General features: G+C 41.5%; 2 protein-coding genes across 3 annotated transcripts in view; one reads left to right on the top strand and one right to left on the bottom strand.

The window, feature by feature from the left end:
• Positions 1-13,317, top strand: part of kcnd2 (potassium voltage-gated channel, Shal-related subfamily, member 2) — a 30,586-nt gene extending 17,269 nt beyond the window's left edge. Inside the window, exons 3-7 of one of the 2 annotated variants that reach the window (XM_029434894.1) lie at positions 6,858-7,020; positions 7,496-7,591; positions 8,460-8,558; positions 9,548-9,768; positions 11,771-13,317. In XM_029434894.1, coding sequence (XP_029290754.1) covers positions 6,858-7,020; positions 7,496-7,591; positions 8,460-8,558; positions 9,548-9,768; positions 11,771-11,942 — 751 coding nt within the window. In that variant the 3' untranslated portion in view covers positions 11,943-13,317. The remainder of the gene's footprint in view (positions 1-6,857; positions 7,021-7,495; positions 7,592-8,459; positions 8,559-9,547; positions 9,769-11,770) is intronic. The other variant, XM_029434895.1, reaches the window with a different exon arrangement.
• Positions 13,318-13,846: 529 nt separating this feature from the next.
• LOC115009421 (5-hydroxytryptamine receptor 2B-like) lies at positions 13,847-16,191 on the bottom strand. Its single transcript, XM_029433379.1, has 2 exons — positions 14,435-16,191; positions 13,847-14,002 (listed from the first exon to the last, which is right to left on the bottom strand). Exons 1-2 carry the CDS (start codon positions 15,932-15,934, stop codon positions 13,847-13,849), a joined length of 1,656 nt encoding a protein of 551 aa, XP_029289239.1. The 5' UTR covers positions 15,935-16,191.
• Positions 16,192-18,170: the final 1,979 nt, after the last annotated feature.

Genomic DNA, 18,170 nt, shown 5'->3' with positions numbered 1-18,170 from the left:
ACCGCTGCATGATAATAGAAAAGGAGGAGAAAAAGAAAGAGAATGAAGCGTTTCATCTCCATCTCATAGTTAGAGGCAGGTCCAGGCAGAGGAAGGGTGAGTCAAAGTCAGAAATGGAAGCGCTGTAGAGGAAAGCTTTTTATCATCCCTGACTCTTAAGAAGATCTCCCAAATGAAAGAGGGCGTGCATGCTAATGTCAAAGCTGCGGTGATAACTAGCCGCCTGGTTTCGTCGGGTGAGGGTTAAGCTGGGATTTGGAGGGCTGAGGGAATACATGTTTGATATGTGAGCGAGAGAGATGAGGTGCCTTTGCCAGATCTATACGTGGGGGATTATTCTATATGGTTTATCTGTGTCTGCATGGTTAAAAAGAGGAATTTCACTGGCGTTTATTGGTTTTGTGTAGTTCTCGAAAGTCAGCGGTGATCCTTCAGATGGAAGATCAAAGCCACGTTGACACTGTGTCTTCGTTTACAATGCATTAACACAGACTGGCATGCAGCCATGCGTGCTATGGCTGTTTCCTTGAACTTCACATGCTAACCTTCAGCTCTACCCAGCGCCTTTCACAACTCTGCAGAGACTGGTTCTCAACTGGATTGTGGAAAGCATATAAAACAATCTCTCACATCTGCTCGGCACTTCATTTTTACTGCATTTCAACATCCAGTCGGAGCAATGTAGTCTGTGCATTTTTGCCCACAGAGTCGGCGCTGTTCACCTATCTCAAAACTGTCCTTCCCCGTAGCTATTGTTCGTAGTTACTCATACTCGAGTGTTCTGTTTTTCCTACCACATGTACAACACCAGGCAGTGCGGTCCTCTGGCTCCCTCCTATCTCTGCTTACCCATCTCCCCATTATGTTGTGTAGTTCTGCCAGCCTCTCTTTCTTTCCCTTATCACCTGCAGTGAAAATCTAGCAGGCTAATCCCAGCGCCTGTGGGATTCCCCCCCGCTATAATGATGTATATCTGAGGGATAGCATCAGAGCAGAGCCCTATCAGCCCACACACTCTTAATCCCATCAGTCTTTGGTGTCCCAAACCAAGAGAGGCAGCATTTTGGATGTTGTGCTCCCGGGCCGCAGCCAGAGATGCAGTGCAGAACCTCAGGAATGATACGTGGTGTTTAGGGATCATGTTGGAGATCATGTTCATTTATTGTACTTCTGATTCTTGAAACCTTGTGCTGTATCTTCCCCAAGGATTGCATTGCAGTGGAACAGAGTGCAGCTGTGCCGCTGCATTGAAAGATTCCTGCAGGGTGATAGCCACCGGGATGCTGCCGTTCTCTCTGGCATTACACAGATTTTATTTTACAATCTGTTCATGGTGGAGATAGATACATACAGAGTGTGCTTAATATTTCAACATGCTGACCAAAACACAAAACAGATTTACATTTGCTTCATTAATAATGTAGATTTATGGTACACCAGAGAGTTTTTCCTTTATTGGTTTAGCATCACTTATCCTTGTTGCAGCAATCTTTGTTTGCTGCATTTCTCTTTCTTACTCTGTGGTCAGATTCATGATGCCTATTGGCACAGAAAGCAACGATCATACAGCCTTTCCTTTCTTGTTTTTACACTAAATGTTTTATGAGAGCTCTTAATATGACATATCAACCCTCAAGACTTCTCCTGCAGTACACCATAAATCTTGCGGTCTTCGCAAATACACCCCAGAAAATGTATATTTTCTTGTCACTCATGTTAGTATGCCTCTGTGACATGCAGGCAGCACGATCCATTTTCTGAATTCATAGTTGTATGAGTGTGTTGGAGTACATGAAGAAAATGACATTCTTCTTGATGCATCTATTATTTAACTGTCAGCAAGGAGGATTATTATTATATTGGGATCTTTCAGCCTCGTGGAGAAGGAACGGAGAACCGTATTGTCATGGAGCCTTGCTCCATTTGCTTCTTGTCTTGACTCTTGATAAAAAATCTATCCTTTCTCAGTTGGTCAGTGTAAGGCTTCATCACTTCTCTGTCAGAGCCTCAGATAACATTTTAATGTTGTGTCCACTCTGACACTCTACGATCCTCTGCTGTAGCTTTACATTTCACATCACACCCCAGGATATGTCACCCCTTAAAGGATATCCAATACTTCCCGACCTTGCCACTCCTCGCATTGTCCCCGCACTGTTTTAATGCCTCTCTCTGTCATTATCAACTTTTGATTGGTACAGTAATTGGCAGGTTTAGGTCTCACAGGTTTGGAGGGCTTGTCTGTGCTGCAGAAACCATTGAACTGTGAAACTGAGCGAGTGAATTACCTCAGGAAGCACTGATAAGGAGCTGGGTGTGCGAAGGGATGGATGGTGAAGGTCAAACAGAAAATCATGCATTCACCGAATTATCAAAGACATGCTGATGACACTCGATGCAGAGAGCCTGTTTGAAATGTACCTTTCTTATCTTTTTTGAAATGATAAAAACTGCTAATGTCATGTCAGACTAAAAGGGGTTGACCTTGACATTTTTCCACAATAAAGTTGATCTTTTATCATCTTTCATATTAACTTCACTTTGACTCGACATATGCCAGTGAGTCCAGTGAATGGGCCTCAGGGCCATTTCCCTTGCTTGCAGATAATAAGAAACAAATGCAACGTTAGATGTGAATTCAAACCAATCTCATGGAAGAAGGTGAGATTGCAATTCAGATTATCAGATGGCAGGCCCCTCAGCAATTATTATTATCATGAAACAGTGGCTGTAGATGATGCATGTGATAGAGCAGTGTGCTTAATTCATCCTGATTCTAATCAGCTGATGATTCAAAATGCTTAATGTATTAATCAAATTAGTTTCATTCCTTTGCTTCTCATTGAAAAATCAAAGTGGAGTAGATCAAAGTGCAGTTTGATGGGATTCAATGTCTTTACCATGACGTATTTAATAGAATGGGACCACAGTAGCTCCAACGTCTTTATCGCAGGCTTTCTTTTCATTCCAACACTTTGACCGTCATTGCTTACATCAGTAGAATCGGACGCTGTGAGTCCATTCCCTTTGCTTTTATTATTGCACTTTACTACAGTCACTTCTGCAAGAGACAAGTTAGTTTCACAGTTAAACCCAGGAAGTGGAAGCTAGAGGTAGCATGACAGAGGTGCCAGTGGATGATTGGATTTTAACGCTGGTGACAAAGCCCTCTCAGCGAAAAGATCTGCCACAATCCTTCTTGGATCCTAATTGTCAGCACAGCTAAGCTCTAGGCTGTGATCTCAACTGCCATGTGAGTTGGTGGGACAGCGGGACTTACTTTAGACCTCTGTGATAACATCAGAAACGAAAGCCTGTGCTCACTGAAGAGGGTTTTTATGTAAGTGATGTCTTCCTCCTGCCAACCACCCAAACTCTTTGATAGGCTGGTTTCTGTGCAGCAGACGCAGAAGTGCAAATGATCAGAGCAGGTCAGATTTTTACAATTTAGTCTCATTTAACCTGAAAAGATTTCATTTCTTTTTTGTTTGATTTTAGAAAAAAAGGAGCTGCGCTGTCTCTGAGAAGAGAAATAAACAAATGACGTGTCTGTAAAGTCATCCAGATATCCTGTTTTTTTTTCCTTTTCTCTCTTCCCACTAACCAGATGGCAGTCAGATTTCAGACACAGGGTTCTGGAAGACAATCAAGGAACAAGATTGCTTTTTTAGGAAGGGGGATTGGTTTAACTAGATGTCAAATTAAAGGCCTTTTCACACACACACACACACACACACACACACACACACACACATACACACACACACACGCGTGCGCGCGCACACACGCACACACAAACAAACAAGTGTATTTCCGCGTGACTGCTTGTGTGTGTGTGTTCCCCTGTGTCCAGCCGTGTCCATGCTTATGGGTGTCGGTGCTCGCTGTGAGGCGATGAAGTCATGTTCAGAAATCTGTCTCAGAGCACCCCTGATGAAATACCACACCACTTTTAAGGTCAAACGCACAAACTCTGCCACGTAGGTTGATATAGGGACTCATGAATGTTTGATTGGTCTATTATCCGAGCTGGGTGGGGACATTCATCCTCCGCTTCTGGAATTCAAATATTCCTTTCAGTGTGACATTTCTACCACACCGTCTGAGGCGAACCCCCAGTTTCACTCTCTCTCTCGCTGCGCTGGGATTCATCTGCAATGCTGTCATTTCACTGTAGGACAATTCTACAGAATGCGCTGTTTTTAAGACCGGTGCGAGTGCGAGCACAGTATGGTTTCAGGTGGGTGGAACTGGGGAATTGATACTCAGTCATTCCGACACTCCTCTTCCTCCTCTGCAGGGTAGATAAGGATCTGGCCATCCATCTTCGTGTCTCACCCATGTCAGCTCTGGGTAGCAAACGTGGGTACCTTGTAGTCAGAGACAACAAGAACAAAGCAGGAACATTACTTTAATCTCTCGTTGCTGCTAATTCCTAGCTCTGCCATCATCCTGGAGGCAGAGCTTTGTGTATCTCAGCTTCCCCCTTATGAACAATCCATCACTGTTAGTGTTTCTCTCCAGAGTGTGCTTGCTCCTTCCTTTTTTCACCTGCTCACTACTATGCTTTGCTTTAAATAGAAAGGACTGCGATATATTGTATTGCATCCAGCAGCATCTTGCCACTCCTCCCATTGGAATAAAACACAAGTAAGCAGTCACATTTGTGCGAGAGAAAGCTTTCCTGCATTTTTTATGTGGATTTCTTAATAAGCTTTTAACAGTACATGTATGTATGTATAATTGACACCTGCTGTTAAGCTCTATCAGTGATTACATAGGGAAATGACTTGACCTGTAATGAACTGTAAAACTAATGACATCTGTGTGAGATTACTCAACTTGAAAGCAAACTGTTGTACATGAAGTCACATCAAGCGTGATATTAAAATGTCCACTTTTACATCTTCCCGCCCAAGCTCTGTAAAAGCCCAGGCTGTTGAGCCCAACGTGATGGAAACCTGAGGCTAATGATTCAAGCAGACGGCCGTGGACATTAGACAACTTCATTTATGAAATAGTCAACCTCCCGTGTAGCGATACATTCACATTACCTTGCCTCACTTGAGAGACGCGCGGCTGTCACAGCCACTGAGCAATGCTGATGTCCTTTCCTTTCCTACCTGCATTCATCTTACTCTCTGGAGGTAATGGTCTTCTCAGGTCATTTGCGCATTAAGGGTCTCAATCATTCATCTAACCCACCTGCAATCCTGTGGATTGCTAGTCCTCTGCTGCAACACATAGAGGGACGTTTAGAAGACAAGTAAAACATACATACTCTGAATCATTCATTTGCTCTCTTTTTCTAGTCCCAGTGCTGCCAGTGGCCTAAAGTGTCTGCAGAGGGCTATTCATGAGCATGCAGGTTATGTTCAAATGATTTGTGGGTATAATTTGCAGATTCGTGCTTTGAAAAGAATCAGAGTTGTTCCCTAGTTATTTCATGATGTTGAATGATAATCACCGTGGCCACATTTTTACTCTTGATAGCTAGTAATTGATCCAGGTGTTACGAAATGTACTAACAAATCTTAAACGCAGAAACCTGAACCGACTTTCCTGGATCACCATTTTCATACGAGTAGGTAGCTTTTAGCAGTGGAGCTCCTCTCCCTGCTTTTGTATGTTATGTCCTCATCAAAAGCTTCATAAAAGACCACAAAGCCACAGAAAGAATCCTGATGCGATAACTCCCATGTCTCCATTAGTCGGCTGCTGAACCATTAACCTCACAGTGTCTGCATGGTTTAGCTTTGTACTGTACTGAGAGTACCAGTTTCAACCAGCAAAAAGCGGATTATTACTAATGAATAGAATCAGCCACGTCGGTATGAATAGTGATTTGTTGAAATACTAATGTACACGCTACAATTTAGATGGTAATGCTTAGCTCAGAAAAAAAGTGAGCAAACTATTTAATTAGTCACTAAGAATCTTGGAAATTAATTGAACAAAACAATTTAAGACAGCGAAGTGATTTGTAATTGCCACCTCTAGTAAGTAGCACTGGACATGTCGGCAAATGTAAAGAAAGTGAAATCATGAAGACAGTTTGATTTGAGCACAGACAGTTCCCACTGCCTGATAGGAGACAGGTACATTAATCTCTTTAATGGGGCCGATTCAGTCCCACCTGACATATGTACAACCATTAATCTGTTCATGCTGAATGTAGCCTGTTCAACATTTGTAAGATGTTGAAAAGTTGCATGCGTGTGCTTGGATCAGATCAGTGTCGTGCACCTGTTTCCAAAGAACATTTGGCTTTATCTTGAACAAGAATTGTTTTAATGTGCTTTTACTGCATATCTGCATTTAGTATTCAGGTCCATTTTCGATGTGGGAAGAAGAATAAAACAAACTAGTGGCTGAGGCCCACACACACATTTCTCTAGGGTTCGACATCACACTGTTCCCTTTTGCTTTTACTTGATGTGATACGACTGCCCGTGTCTTTCACAAGCTGTTTGGCTAACAGAGGTCACAGGGGATGTGTAGCGCATTTGGTCATGATGTGAGAACATTAGCCGGTACCAGCAGGTGTGTAATTATATATGAAACTCGGTTTTAAAAGAGGAACATCACGATGGCATATAGAAAGTAGGCCAGGAAAAAGAGACTTCAGAAATGTCCTATTTATTCCTCACCTACTTCAAATGTGTGACATAGTATTTGAAGATGTGAAATAATCCAAGGTCACTGTGACTATTTCAAGACTATTAAAAATAACATTAAACACACAGCGACTTAACGTGATGAAACAAGCCTCCGGGGCGGATTCTTTCAAAGGAAATCATTTTTGTTCTTGTTTTTCTACCCAGTGTGCTCACTGTTGTCTGTTTTCTGTGTTTCAGGTATGGTGACATGGTGCCAAAAACAATCGTGGGGAAGGTGTTTGGGTCCATATGCTCTCTGAGTGGGGTGCTGGTCATCGCCCTGCCTGTCCCTGTCATAGTGTCAAACTTCAGCCGTATCTACCACCAAAGCCAGCGGTCAGAGAAGCGACGAGCCCAGAGGGTACTGACTCCCCCCCCTCCCTCCCTCTGTCTTCCTTTTTCTCTCTATCTGTCTTTATTTTTGCTTCTATCTGCCTCTTTCCTCTGTCCCTGTCTTATCCGCAAGTAACAGAATGACAGGGCAAACACTATCTTCCAGAATATTAATCTTTTATTGTGTCTCTGTGTATTGGGTGGGCTCAACTTCCTTGAGTATATTTCAGGGGGAGAAAGAATAAGAATAAGAATAAGAATAAGAATAAGAGAGGGAATGACAGTGACTGAACAAATGATCTTCAGAGTATAGTGTCAGCAGCTTTTCAATAGCAATATGTGCATTTCTTCCTCAAAGTGTTTGCTAAGGCAGAATTTCCTAATCGTAGAGTTAAGCATGGCCTCTCCCTACTAAATACTGTGGCTGCCGGAGGGAGACAGCATCAATTAGTGTGACAGAGAAACCGTCAGAGGCTAAAACAGAGGTCTGTTTGTTCAAACAGAAATCTCGGCTTGCTAGAATCCGTGCTGCGAAGATTCGAGGCACTAATGTCTATATGCGCTACAAACAAAATGGGCAGATCAACTCACTGGAGGAGGTAACGGGACCAAGCAGCGGCTTGACTGACCGGGGCCTCGCTGACGCTTGCATGCAGCTCTGCTCGGGGGCCATGCCACCACACACATGGGAGGGGGAGGGGGAGGGGGGGGCGTCTCATGCTGCTGTCATTCCAGTGCTTCAGTGTGATCGTCTCTTACATCACACCTCTCAGCTGCAGCATTGACATGCTTCCTCAACGCTCTCTCTCTATCCATACAGCAGGAGGGCCAGGCAGGCACACTTGCCTTCTGGCGGAGACACAACCATTACAGTCACACTGACTCATGAACAAGCTCTGCATGTCTGTCCAACAGGGTTTGGAGGGGAAGGAGGGAACCAAAGGCTTACTGAACAGTGGGTCGCCTATGGAGGTTGTCTGCTCGGCCTGCATCTCCTCTAAACTCTGTTTTTGATCTGCTGTGTGTTCTGTGTGTTATTTCTAGAGCATCCAGGTTGTATTGCAAACTAACACAACATACCTTCCATCCCAGAGCCGTGCAGAGCTTCATCAACGTGTGTGGTGTTGTTGTGGTCCAGATTCTGTGATGTGTTTGGTGCAATCTGTTGGATCTGTGTCTAGGTGTGCCACTGCTGTTGCACTGAAATGAGCTCTAATTTGACTTTTCTGGTCCTTCTCACCAAATCAGTGAAAGAATGGCAAAACCAATTCTATCAGTGAAACATGTTCTCAGCAGGTTCACCAGGTTCTCAGTAGATTGGCTGCCGCGCTACAGATCAGCATTTCAACCCTCAATGCTTTGTGTACTCTCCACTACATCACCGAGCTGTTGCCTGAGACTCTGTTTCTATGCAGTCTGAACCTGCTCATCGACACTGTTGTTTTTTTTTACTTTGTGTGTTCAAAGGCCTCCAAGGAGGCAGGAAAAGCCCTGGTGGCAAAGGCCCGCAGCCCTCCTTTTGAGAGCCAACATAATCACCTGCTGCACTGCCTGGAGAAGACCACGGTAAAAATCTATTTTTTTCTGTCCACTGAAAAACATACACTCACTCATCTATCGTTCTTACTATCTTGGTACCAGATTTTAGACGCTTTAAAATAGCTCACTGTAAAATAAATATTTATTTTATGTAAAATTGCATCACTCCTGTCTGTGCTGTATCGTTGGTAGTGCGATCCTGTCACTGTGTGTTCGCAGATAGAACAAAAAGTGAGTTATTTCATCCATGCACAAACTGTGTTGCAACACGCAGTAATCAAAGCTGTAAGTGGGGCTGGGAAATGTTGAGTCCCCCTCACCAGCAACATGCTGAAAAAACATGCCTGCACCAGCTAGTAACATTATTCCTTTGAAACAAACAAGCGTACTTCATTTTGCTCTATCTATAATTTAGAGATGTAAGAGCGTCTTTAATGTTTCGCTGTGACATGAGTTTTACACTTGCAGCTCTAAACCCATGGACAGGCAGTAAATCAGTGTTCCCTCCTCATACTGTAGACGATCCTCGTCCCCAGTGAAAGGCTTGCAGCTCGTCCGAAAAGGCTTCTTGGCATTTGAATGGCAGCGCACATGTTTACATTAGGCCTCTCATGGTGTGCATTATAGATAGCAGGAGTGACAGAGGGAAGGTATGGATGTATGGCATGATTCAGAACATGGCATCAGATCCTGCGTGGTGTCGCTCTGCCACCTGCTGGCTGAGCCTGAAACACATTTGGAGCCTGACCTTCAAGTCATTCTCATTTGTCACAGGGATAACAGTTGTGAATGTTTTCACAGATGGCACTTAATATGGACATCTGTGCCAATATATTTCTATTCCCTTGATGATTCATTTTCAAATTATTAAACAATTTTGCTGTGAATTCTGTTCAGTCTGTTTAGTCTTTACCGTGAAACATCTTTACTCATTATTTGGCAGAGCCGATCATTGATGTAATAGAGTGATTCATGAGCAACATTGAATCCTAATTTTCCACCATCTCCCTCTGCAGAATCATGAGTTTGTGGACGAGCAGACGTTTCAGGCCAACTGCATGGAGATCTCTGTGATGAACAAAACGGGGTCCTGCGCGTCCTCGCTGTCCTCGTCTCCGCACGGCCTCAGCTCGTGCTGCTCTCGACGCCACAGGAAGAAGAGCAGCTTCAGCCTGCCCAGCACAAACAACCAGGAGCTCAGCACCATACAGATTCGAGAGAGGCCAGTGGCCAACAGGTAGTCTCCTTTGTATGTCTCTACATCTCAGTCTCTCCCGACTCACTCACACCAAAAACACACACATGCATTCAAACAGCGGATCCTGTATTATAAGACAAGATGCACTTCATTGATTCCATGCTGGGAAATGAAATGATGGATTCATTTACACAGATATATAGACAAGTATCTAATATAAGTTCAAAAAGAACATACTGTCCCTGTCCAGGGAGAATCAGGCATCTCCATGTGGCTCCTTTGTGGATTCAGTCATGAATCTTCAAACAAGGCCGTTTTTGTTTTTTTAATGAAAGGTTTAAGTTTCGGTGATGCATGGTTTGTATGAGACAGAAACATGTAAACTCAAAGCAGGTGTCATTTTCGGACACGTTGGGTTTCAGAAGTTTATAAACGAGAGTTACTTTCGTCTTAAGGGGAACGTTCACCCACGTTATGAAAAGCCTTTTATTATGTTTACTTGCCCAAGCTAAAAGTCTGTCTCTGAAATGTCCTGCTTACAACCCAATACATTTAAAGTGAATGGAATTGTGTTTGTGGTGCTCAAAGAAAGACAACAGCAACATGTCCCTCGAGAAACAGTGTTCCTGTTACTCTGAATAATCCACAGCCATTGCAGTTTTCAAATTTCATTTCATATTTATATAGCCCAATATCACAAATGACACATTTGTCTCAGTGTGCTTTACAGACTGCACAGGTTACGACACCCTTCTGTCCTTAGACCCTCGCACTGAACAAGGAAAAACTTCCCAAAAGAAACCCCATAATTAAAGGGGAACAATGTAAGAAACCTCAGGGAGAGCAGCTGAGGAGGGATCCCTCTCCCAGGACGGACAGACGTGCAATAGATGTCGTGTGTACAGGATAAACAACATAGTACAAATACAACATCCATGTGACAGAAATGATGATGTGATCGTATGTCGTGGTCTTAAATTTTCAGTGGAACTACTTTCTACCAGAAGAAATAGTCCCTTCTCTGTGTGAAAACTGTAACAGCTTGTTCTGTGGATTATCCACTGCAACTAGGACACTGTATCTGATGTTGCTGGTGAATGTGATGCAGTAAGCTGCACTAATGAAATTCAGTTCACCTCTATTGTATTGGGGCGCAGCAGAATCCTCAGATATGGATATCTCAAAACAAAAACTCTCACTTTTGAGACAACTTGTTATTTAATAAACTGGATGAATGGACACCCATTAATCATAGGTGAGAATTATTTTGCCTTCCATTACATGTTATGATTTAATATGTTATATATACTGTACACAAACAGTAAATGCATAATTAAATGTGTTCACATGTATCCAAAAAACACATTTCCCTGGTAGATTTTTACATGCTTTTGTACGAGATGTACCAAAGAGTTGTATATAATATGTTCAGTATAGTCATTCTCAACGACATGCACAGTCCTCCTATAGAATATTCTCTTTAGACTCTGACAAAAGCAGAAGTCCCCACTGACAACTGAGATAATAGTTAATGAGCAACATGAGCCAAAGCTCCTTTTTATATTCAATTGGTATAAAGAACGCGGATATATCGGAATCGAGGCTTTTCTACTGTACAGTATGAGAATAAAGAACTACAGAAGCAATAAATGAGAAACTGAATGGGTTCACATGTATCCAAAAAAGCACATTTGCCGGGTAGATTGTTACATGTGTATGTACAAGATGTACCAAATATAAAAAGAGTTGTTTATAATATGTTCAGTATTTTCATTCTCAACCTTTCATATGCACAGTGCTCCTATAATATATCCTCTTTAGACTCTAACAAAAGCAGAAGTCCGCACTGACAACTGAGATAATGGTTAATGAGCAACATGAGCCAAAGCTCCTTTTTATATTCGCTCGGTACATTTCTGAATCGCAGCATTTATACTGTACAGTATGAGAATAAAGGACTCTGTGTAATACAGGCTTTGTGTAATAATACATTCAAAAGGTCAAGCCTATCACCTGCTTTCATCCTGTGTTTCTTTTACAGCCGCTCCAGCCTGAATGCCAAACTCGATGGGACCTTGAAATGTGACAAACCTTACATCACTCCTTCCATGGTCAGCCTTTCTGCACCGGTGGTGACGACATCGGACGGGCACGGCTCCACCACCACCACCGCATACTCTCAGAGCAACATTGTCCGAGTATCTGCCTTGTAGATGTCATGCTTATCTGATCAGCTAACTGGTCTCAAGAAGCACCAGATGCTGAGGAGAGGGACCACCGAGCATCAACCTGCCATAATCTAGAGGGATTATAAAATTAGCAGAAATCTGGGTTTTTGAAGTAGTGATCTCATCTGATGTCAAACTCTGCATGGTATTACAATGATGTGGACGGCTGCCTTGGATATATAAGCGAACCAGCAGATCTTGCTCCATTAAGCACAGCAGATTAAGGAGGTGTTGGGATTGCGTGGTTATCGTTGTTGCCTAAAAATACAGAGAAAAAACTTTATTTTTTAATATGTAATGTGGTTGTAATTGTTGTCTTCTGATTCAAAGGAGGAAAAGGCAGATGTTAAAAGGTCTTGATGGCCTCTGATGACAAAGCACACATATTCATTAACTGAGGGCCATCTTTGTGAATATTAAATCAGTCTACTTACACATAAGGAACATTCACTTCACTCAACACCCGGTTAAATAGATTGTTTTGAAATCCCTCAACTAACTGCTTTCTAATAGTCCCCTCACTGTTGTAAATTCAGAAAACATGCATCCACTGGAATGGATAACTGTGTGTGAATATTCATTAACTGACTCGTTAACTGGTTGATGTCATCGCTTGATGACTGAAATATACTACGCATCATGTCATGTTTGTGAAATGTGCAAGTGAAAGTCAAAATGACTAAATCTGTGTTAACTTACATATTTGACACTCTGATATGGATCTATGTGAAAGCCACTGTCATTAATTAACAATTGATATTGAGAACTATACAGGGTACATACGGTATTAGTTAGGTCACAAGGTAGAGATATAAGTGAATGTTCTCCACAACACTTAACTAAGACTAACCCTAATGTGGACATAAACCAAATGAAAGAGTATTGAACATCAATTCCATTGAGTTGCTCTTAAATTATAATATTCATTAAAATAAGCGAGACTTTCACTGTGTTAAAAGACCATTTTGTACATTTTTCATATTGTAAATATCTCAGTTAGAACTTTATCAACTGCGTTTGAAGTTGGCTTCTCTTATTTCTAGATTTAGTTGACAGTTGTTGCCATACTATTTCTGTCTGTTAACTGGTTGAATTAAGGATTTGCATGCTGTCATTGCAGAGTTCTGTTTTATTAAAAGTATGTCTTCTTGTTGGAGGTTTGTCAGTAAAAATGAGATCGATGGAAGGAAACACAATGAGCCTGGTATGTTATGATGTAAATTCTGCAACACTTTTAATGAAATGAAAAGCTTGTCATGGAGTACACAAATAAGGGGTGAGGAAAAAGGGACAAAGAATCACACATTGTGCATTTGGTGCAGTGGATAGAATAAATACTGTAGCGCTACAGAAACATCCATTAAATGACCCATGTCTTTTGTTTTGTTTTATAGCTGAACAATTAGGTGGCTTTCATTACATTTGGCCTGATTACTCAAAGAGCATCACTAATAAGAGGATGGGATAATAATTAGGTGCTGCTGGAGGACATGTGAGGACCTGACTGGCCCAGTGGTGGGTCCTGCCTGCTGGGTCTCTGGAGACAGACAAGCAGGCCTCAGTGATTGTTTGACAGAGGACTCCGCAGTGCCCCCCCTGCTGAGCTGATTGCGTAGGTCCAGGCTGTATCTCGCAGCATGCAGCTGCTCTGCTCTGCAGTGTTAAGTAACTGCTGCGAAGTCAGACTGCATAAAATCTAAGATAACACAGCGGCATATATAATTATATAACCATGAAATGAAAATTCACACTTTGACGTCTTGGGTTTAATTCAGTTAATATTTGATCAATGACTAGACAAAGTGTTGTATTATTCAGTTACATAGTGAATATTGAACATGGTCATTTGGAGCAGTGCCACTCAAAAGTAGATAGAAGTGGAAATATTATCATTTCTTATTGAATACGGACACAAAATTGTTTTTGAGTCTGTAAAACTCCGTCCGAAACTGAGGGTTCACTACAGCGTATATTATCGGGTCACTCAGTGATGTGATGCAGGCGACAGAGACCGACAGAATCTCCACGTTCTGAATGATTGTCATCTGAAAGAAATCATAGAAAATTCAAAAGTGTTACAGAACAGTAGATAAGACTTTGTGTAATGGCTTTTAAACCTTGGGTTCAGAAAATGTATTTGATGTTTATATGATATCATTTATTTGAATTGTAAGCAGCACATTCTTATACAAGTACTGTGTATACTATATACATGTATATATATTAATATATATATATATACATATAAATACAAATCACATACTTTATTTTGATCCCCTATTACCCTTGAACATACAAGTTATTGTAAAAGCATTTGATACTCAAATTAACACGTTAGCATTTAAAAACAACGTATAACAATCTGGTTTAATGACATTTTTGGGGCTTAAAGTGAGTTGACGGGTCGTTGAGAGGCCCTACTACACAATACAAAATGCCAGTTACAGAAGTTCCATCCTTACCACACAAGTACTCACCTGTGTATCGTTGTTTCTGTGTAAAACAAAATTCATCAGGATAGTTGTGATCAATGGCAGCCAGAATAAGAGGAAAGTTAAAATGATGTAGCCAGCACGCTTCGCCATTTTACTTTCCTTCTTTTTGCTAGCTCTCTCTTTACTTAATTTGGAAGGCATCATGCATACAGCACCTTCCACCTCCACATTTTGTTTCATAGCTTCTGTTTCAGGGACATTACTCGAGACGGGAGGGAATGAAGACGCTTGATCTACCGTAGAAACAGTCGGTGGTTCTCCTCCATCGCTGCTCTTAGCTTGTTTTAGTTCAATCAGCAAAACAGAAGCAGATTCGGGATTTTCTAACTGTGCAGACGAGTGAACGTGGTGTCTGCTTTCTTTCATTTCAGAGGGCACTTTGTCAATGTTCACTCTCTCTTTGGGCTGCTTTTCTGTGTCGAAATTGTTTGACACCTTCTGCGGCTTTGTGGTTGATCTCTTAACACCAGCAGAAGCATCTCCATTTGATGGTTTTGCTTCCAATTCCGTGCCACGGGGATTGGGCTGCTCTGTTTTAAAAGGTTTCCCCTCAGTCTGCACTGCAACCTGCATTGCAGGAGGGCGAGGTCGTTCTGTTTGTGGAGCTTTTGTTGAGGCCAGTAGAGCAGCTGTAGAATCTTTCTTAGAGGCATTGTGTTGGGCTTGTATCACTAGTTTCCCCTGCGCAACACCTTCGCTCGGGGTCTCGTTTTGTTCAGATTTTCCGTGTCCTTTTCCCACTGCTGTGGTTTCTTCTTTCTTTTGCACATCTTCTGTATTTTCTTTCTTTGAAACAGGCAAAGAACCTTTGTCAAATATTTTGCGATTGTGTGATCTCACAAGGATAAATATGCGAGCGTAGAATCCAATGATAACACTAAAGCAAGCTGCCCAAAGTGGGACCAACATGTAAATTCCAAATGTGTCATAGGACGATGCTGCTTCTCTCAATAATCCATTGCATCTTGCATGCATGGGTGAGTCCTTGACCAATATCACGCAAAAAACAGCCACCAGAATAGCCAAGGTCCATGTGAGAGGAATCAGTACCATAATCCGTCTTCGTCTTTGACTAGTTGTGAAGGGTCGGGCAATGGCCTGGTACCTCTCTGCACTTATACAGGCCAGTGTCAACAGTTGGATGCAGCAGCTGAAAGAGAAAGAGGCCACCTGTGTATCACAGATGAACCCGTCTATGTGTCGTCTTTGATACGCGTTTATGACGATGGTTAAGAGAATGGGGCAGTCAATTACACACCTCAGAAAGTCTATGACAGCTAGATTCACCACCAGTGCATTATTCACATTCTGCAGTGATTTCTGGTGATAAACTGCCAGTATGACAAAAAGATTTGCTGCAATCCCCACGGCAGAAGTGATGAACAGGATCAAGCTGTTTGCCACTACAAAGGCGATGTCAGAGTATTCCTCCCAAACGGTGATGTTCCCACGGTCCCATGCAGGTGTAAGCTCGCCTCTCATCTCCAGGTTTAAACAGTCAACATGTTAAGTTGTGCATCTTCATTCTCTCTACGCCGCAGTAAGCCTGCTTTGCTTGTTGGCAAGCACTACACTGAGTGAATAATATTAATGGGTGAATCTGTAGCTTGGATAAGTATCCTCCCTTTTCATTATCACTCCACTGCAGCAGCGGGTCACCTGGGAGTCCTCACTGTTCGCATTCATTAAAGACTGTGCTGTGTGTTCACGGCGTAGACGACTGGAAAAAAGGATGGTTGTTAATTGAAAAGTATTTACGTCACTATTGTCTAAATCCTGATGTACTGAAGCTAACCAGGGGCTCGAGACAGAAATGTAATATTGATGATGGTGTGGCACTGGATAAAGTTAATTGGATCTGAATATAGTATGTGTGTGAAGTGAACAGCTGTCCATTTCATTTAATACAGTACCTCACACAAAGGTTAAAAGCCTTGCATTAAGCATGCCAGATGGATGACTTGGGAGTTCTTGAATTGGCTCAGGAAATAAAGGGAGCCATGCGGCTGGATTATAGCATCGCATTGTGTAATCCTGTTTGGAGATAAAGTGTGAAATGCTCTTTGCTTCAAATGTGCAACTTTATGGACTGTGCCAAATCTGGGATTAGATCCACACAATACATTTTCCTCCTGACCATCCTACATATTAAACTGATCAAATGTCTGTCAAAATCACGTAGATAAAAACGGGAAGTTCTGGAAAAGAAACTGTGGTGGAACACAAAGCCCTTTATCCAATGTGTTGGCGCTAAACAAATAACTGTACTGTACTTATTTTTAGGACGCTATAAACTGAGATGACATAATGAAGAACTCGCTAAAATAGAAATGATGAGACAAAAGAGTAGTTAGGTCCCCATTTACAGTATTTACATCAAGAATGCCAAACAAGTGGGAGGGAACAGGACAAAATAAGCAGCACAACTAAATCACCCACACAACTAAAGCATATTTACCAATTACACTCAGACGCCACTAAACTACTGTATGTGCAGTTATTTAAATAACTAATCAATCTGCACTCAATAACTCATTATGACAAAGCGAGAACTGGACTTTAGACATGTTTGCAAATGTATTACTTTGCAAAATCCCCCAAAGGACTCTGAGACGTAGAAACAAGATGTTCGAGGGTTAGAATCAATTCTAAGCGTCATGTCTGGAGGACATAAAGTATATGAGACATATGTTTGTGATATCTTTTGGATAAATAAGGCCACTGACATTATTGAAAAGTTTTATTGTGAAATTCTGGTTTAATAAATATTATCAAATTATTGCCTGAAACAAAACAAATTAATCAATAAAAAAACAAAAAATCAATGAAATAAAGTAAAGTAAATAATTTAATATCCCCCTTACATCAAATCACCAACTGTTGAAGAGTAAATTAAATAAATCCTCCTACTTGCTAGCACTAACTCAACAGTTGAAACCTTCTTTATTTACGTGCTTTCACTTCATCTTTATTTAGTGATTCATATAAATCTTCCTTCTGGTGGCTCAGCGGCAGCTCATGCGTGTACCATGTAAGACACAACGCAGTCTTTACGTCATCCTTTTCTGAACCGTATAATCCCCCTCTCAACTGTCTTTAAAACCAGTAAATAATTATAACCATTATTATAATAATAATAATAATAATAATAATAATAATAATAATAATATAAATAAGAAATTGACAGATCGCAGAATAAGCCAGCCAAGAAAAATGAAAGTATTTTACTGCCTGCCTGACTGACATTGTTAAAGCATGCACAAGGTGAGATGTGCCGCAGGCTCGCTTAACAAGTGCATCCAAACTTCCCATGTTTTTGATTTTGTGGGTATTGCGGAACTGATTTATATTCATTATGCTGTTCGTGTGTATTAGACCAGAGAGAACAATCTGAGAGATCATATTATGTTGCTTTTGCAGCTTCACTGCAACTGATACATACTTGTGCTGAGTAAATCCTGTATTCACACAGGAGCTTATGAGTGAAAGTATGCCGTTTATACTTTGCATACATTATTTGTCCGAGCTGCCAGTGTTGATGACATGATGGAGCTTGGTTATTGATTTAATTTATTTACGTAATACTGTTACAGGGGGAGAGGTGCTGTGCAGTATGTGTATAACTTACATAAAATCAGAGTATTTGTATCCAGAAAAAGGCAGAAAAGGCCTTGAAATATAAAAAGGGTTGCACAATCTACGTATAAATCCATATTTA

This window comes from Cottoperca gobio, chromosome 6 (genome assembly GCF_900634415.1).
Source record: "Cottoperca gobio chromosome 6, fCotGob3.1, whole genome shotgun sequence".
NCBI lineage: Eukaryota > Metazoa > Chordata > Actinopteri > Perciformes > Bovichtidae > Cottoperca > Cottoperca gobio.
The sequence above is the reverse complement of the archived record's forward strand: the minus strand, read 5'-3'. Positions and strand labels throughout refer to the sequence as shown.

What these genes read in the sequence shown, in the direction of transcription:
- LOC115009421 (XM_029433379.1), bottom strand. Translation starts at nt 15,934, where the DNA reads ATGAGAGGCGAGCTTACACCTGCATGGGACCGTGGGAACATCACCGTT. An exon ending in ACAGAAACAACGATACACAG is followed by an intron (nt 14,003 to 14,434) that starts GTGAGTACTTGT and finishes GATTTCTTTCAG; the next exon opens with ATGACAATCATTCAGAACGT.